At 51.6% G+C, this 3,451-nt stretch overlaps 1 protein-coding gene across 1 annotated transcript; it reads left to right on the top strand.

Annotated features, from left to right (window-relative positions):
- The first annotated feature begins 487 nt into the window (after positions 1–487).
- Positions 488–3,167, top strand: LOC142787108 (uncharacterized). The gene is made up of 2 exons (XM_075884706.1): positions 488–582; positions 666–3,167. Exon 2 carries the CDS (start codon positions 705–707, stop codon positions 2,361–2,363), a length of 1,659 nt encoding a protein of 552 aa, XP_075740821.1. The 5' UTR covers positions 488–582; positions 666–704; the 3' UTR covers positions 2,364–3,167.
- The last annotated feature ends 284 nt before the right edge of the window (positions 3,168–3,451 follow it).

Raw genomic sequence — 3,451 nt, 5'->3', positions numbered from 1 at the left:
CTCATAAAGCAATTCATACGCGAGGAGGTCACCCGGCAGCCATCTATAATGACAAGAACTACCGAGCCGATGGCACCCTTGTCGCCTTCGCTTCGCCAGGTCATTCAATCGCAAGTTGCCGAACCATTGCTGTCAGCTCAGGCTCCACCAACTGTTACCGCACCACTAACGTATGCAGCCGCAGTTGCTCGGCCACGTGCGCCAGCGTCTCCGGCCATCTACGAAGCTACTCGCACGTTTATTCGTCGACGCCACCTTCCCGCTCGCTGACCGTCCCGTCTCCGGCTGTATACGAAACAGGTCAGAACGTTTATACGAGACGCCGTCGCCTGCACGACCATTTACGGTACCTTATTCAGCGAACAGTGCCCCTACCATCAGCCAATGGCGCACTCTGGATAATCGGCCGATATGTTTTTCATGTGGCATCCCAGGCCAGGTAGCTCGTCACTGCCGCCGTCGCAGCTTCCCTTCTCATAAGCCCGATCAAACGCTGACGTGTGTACGTTTGGCTCCGGCTACTTACCGTGTTATGACCACCTCTTCAGGTCCTTGGACCCTGGATCACACATCACACCAACTGTAAGTGGACCTGGCACCCATTCGACACCTTGTTGGGATGTGATAATGCTCCTTGAGAACAGTGCTGACTGTTTATTGTTCAGCTCGACCGCTTCCGCGCTAGGCCTAACCGCCGGCCTAGTATGAGTGGAGGCGCCCAGCGCGACGCGGCCAGCGTCGCAGCGGGCGTCGCTGCTGGAGGCGACGCCGCTCGCTCATGGCGTGCTCTACATGCTGACCTTCGTCCCACTGGTTCATCGGCTGACACCTGCGCAGCGGATCTGAAGAAACCATCTTCATGGGAGCCTAAACCTCCACCACTGCCCGATGCGGACTACAAGGTGATTCTTCGGATACGCGGGGGTCTCGACTGTACCAAGTTGCACCCCTGTGTCTTACGACAACTCGTTCTCAAAGCAGTTGGACTTCCCATCAGCAGCCCTGATCAAATCAGGGTCAATCCCACCAGTCACACAGTGCTCGTGAGTACGTCAAGCATGGACCGAGCAGATTTACACCACAACATCCGGACCTTAAAGTTCAACGGAGTCCCCTACGAAGTCGTCACCCACGTTGCCGACCCTGTAGATTCTTGTCGTGGAAGGTTTCATCTCCCTCTGGATTACGCTGACGAGGAAATCCTTCCAACCCTCCAAAGATGTAATCCAGCCATGACCATTGGGGCCGCTCGCCGACTGAGCACCACCGAAACCATCTTGGTTGTTTTCCGTGGCACGCACGTCCCTTTTTACATCAACTACGAAGGCTGCACGCTTCGCTGCCGCCCATTCCGACTGAAGGTGGAAGCCTGCACCCGTTGCCGAAAAATTGGACATCGCCAGGATGTCTGCCCCTCTACTCCCGATGCAATCTGTCACAAGTGCGGACTGAAGGATTCCTCAATGGACCATGAATGTGAACCCGTCTGTGTCGTGTGTGGTGGAGCTCACATCACCGGTTCCCCATTGTGCAAACAGCGTTACAAGACTAAGACACCTAAATACCAGACACCTAAGCCCTCAGAAGTTCCATCATCCCGGACACCGAGCCTTAATCGCTCGCAAGAGCGTGGCCCACAGCGGGGTCGCAGCAAGAGCAAGAGGCGGGGCCCAAACTCGACTCCCAAAGAACTTGACTTCCCGACCCAGTCAACGAACCCCCATTCCACCAGTCATCTGCCAAACCCATTAAAGGTAAGCTGGGCACAGGCAGCTTCCTCTAACTGCTCCTTATCTCAAAACATTAGCCTAGAAAAAGTTCTAGCTGAAAACGCTAGCCTCAAGGCAGAAATTCAAAAGTTAAAGCTCGAGCTACAATCCCGAATGCCCCTTAGCAATCTTTCGCAGCATTCCGAACCACGATCTTTCATTCCTGCTCAATCGCCCCCTGCTGTTGAACCCACGATACCTCTTCCTCCTACTGACATGGACACTACAATGCCTCGAGACACCTCCCAGCTGCCACCCTCAAATAAGCGCAAAACCCCTGCCACACCACGCGAAGAAGAATCTCTCAGCGACACAGTTCTAACTCTTAACGATAGGATAAACGCCCTCGAAAATAAAACACAGAAGAAATTCGCCGTCATTGAAAGTAAGATTTCTCACATAGAGAGCAGATTCACAGCTCAGGAGACGGGCCAAGCTGCCATAAATGACAAACTTGACAAGTTTCTAGATTTTGTACAAACTCAAATGCAGCAGACCACTGCATGGATTGCGGCCGTCACGGCCAATAATCCAAATATAGCCGTACCCGCCTTCTCTCCTACACCCCCTCCCGACAATGGCTGCAAACCCTAATCGCTCGAACTTTGTAGTATGGCAATGGAACTGCAGGGGGTTCCGCAAAAAGAAAGCGACTCTTCAACAATATTTGGCCTCCTGCCCCAAACCCCCTGCAGTCATTGCCCTACAAGAGACCCACGGAAACATAACTTTTCCCGGTTACAGTGTACACCAAACTAAATCTCTAAATTCTCCCGATACTGCAATATTAACGCAAAAACATTTGACGGTAACTCACTCTAATTTCGACGGCGTCGATGTGGAGCACAACTTTTTGGAGGTCCTTCCTTGTAAAACTCAAGAATCGCCTTTATACGTATTAAACGTCTATAGTAGGCCACAGGCGAAACACCATCGCTTCAATACTCTCTTTGCCCGAGCCATTGCGGCCGCGAAACATCACCCTCTCCTAATACTTGGTGATTTTAATGCACCAAATCAAGTATGGGGCCACTCTGTTTCTACACCCAAGGGTAGGGCTTTGTGGGTTCACATACAGGATCACCGCCTCACCCTCCACAACAATATAGACATGCCCACTAGATTAGGTAATAGTGTAGCTAAAGATACATCTCCCGATCTTACACTCAGCCATCGCGTTCACTTTGTCACATGGACCAACCTGAACATTAACTTCGGTAGTGACCACTACATTATTCAAACTACCATACACTTCCGACACAAACCTTTAGCTCCCAAGCGCCTGAGCCTTATTAACTGGAACAAGTTTCGCGAGGCCCGTCACTGCTCGGCGCCTACTGAGATAGATGATATCTCGGAATGGGTACAGCAATTGCACACTGACACAAAAACGCATACCACCATGTTAGCACCTGATACGCCTTTTACAATAGTTGACACCCGACTTCTTCACATGTGGGAAGCTAAGCAATCTCTCCTCAAACGCTGGAAGAAGAGGCGACACAATCGCCGACTGAGACTGAGAATTGCGAGACTCGATTTGCAAATTCAGGACTATGCCATACAGCTTGCTTGTCAACAATGGACCCAGAAATGCGAAAGCATGCATGGCCACCTAGACAGCAAGATGACATGGCAGCTCCTGCGGCATTTATTAGACCCTACCATATCACGTACCGCAA

The sequence above is a fragment of the Rhipicephalus microplus genome, unplaced genomic scaffold (genome assembly GCF_043290135.1).
Source record: "Rhipicephalus microplus isolate Deutch F79 unplaced genomic scaffold, USDA_Rmic scaffold_45, whole genome shotgun sequence".
Lineage (NCBI taxonomy): Eukaryota > Metazoa > Arthropoda > Arachnida > Ixodida > Ixodidae > Rhipicephalus > Rhipicephalus microplus.
Note: the sequence above shows the minus strand (reverse complement) of the source record. Positions and strands in the feature narration are given on the sequence as shown.

Excerpts from the sequence above, each read along its gene's own strand:
- LOC142787108 (XM_075884706.1), top strand. The coding sequence starts at position 705 with ATGAGTGGAGGCGCCCAGCGCGACGCGGCCAGCGTCGCAGCGGGCGTC.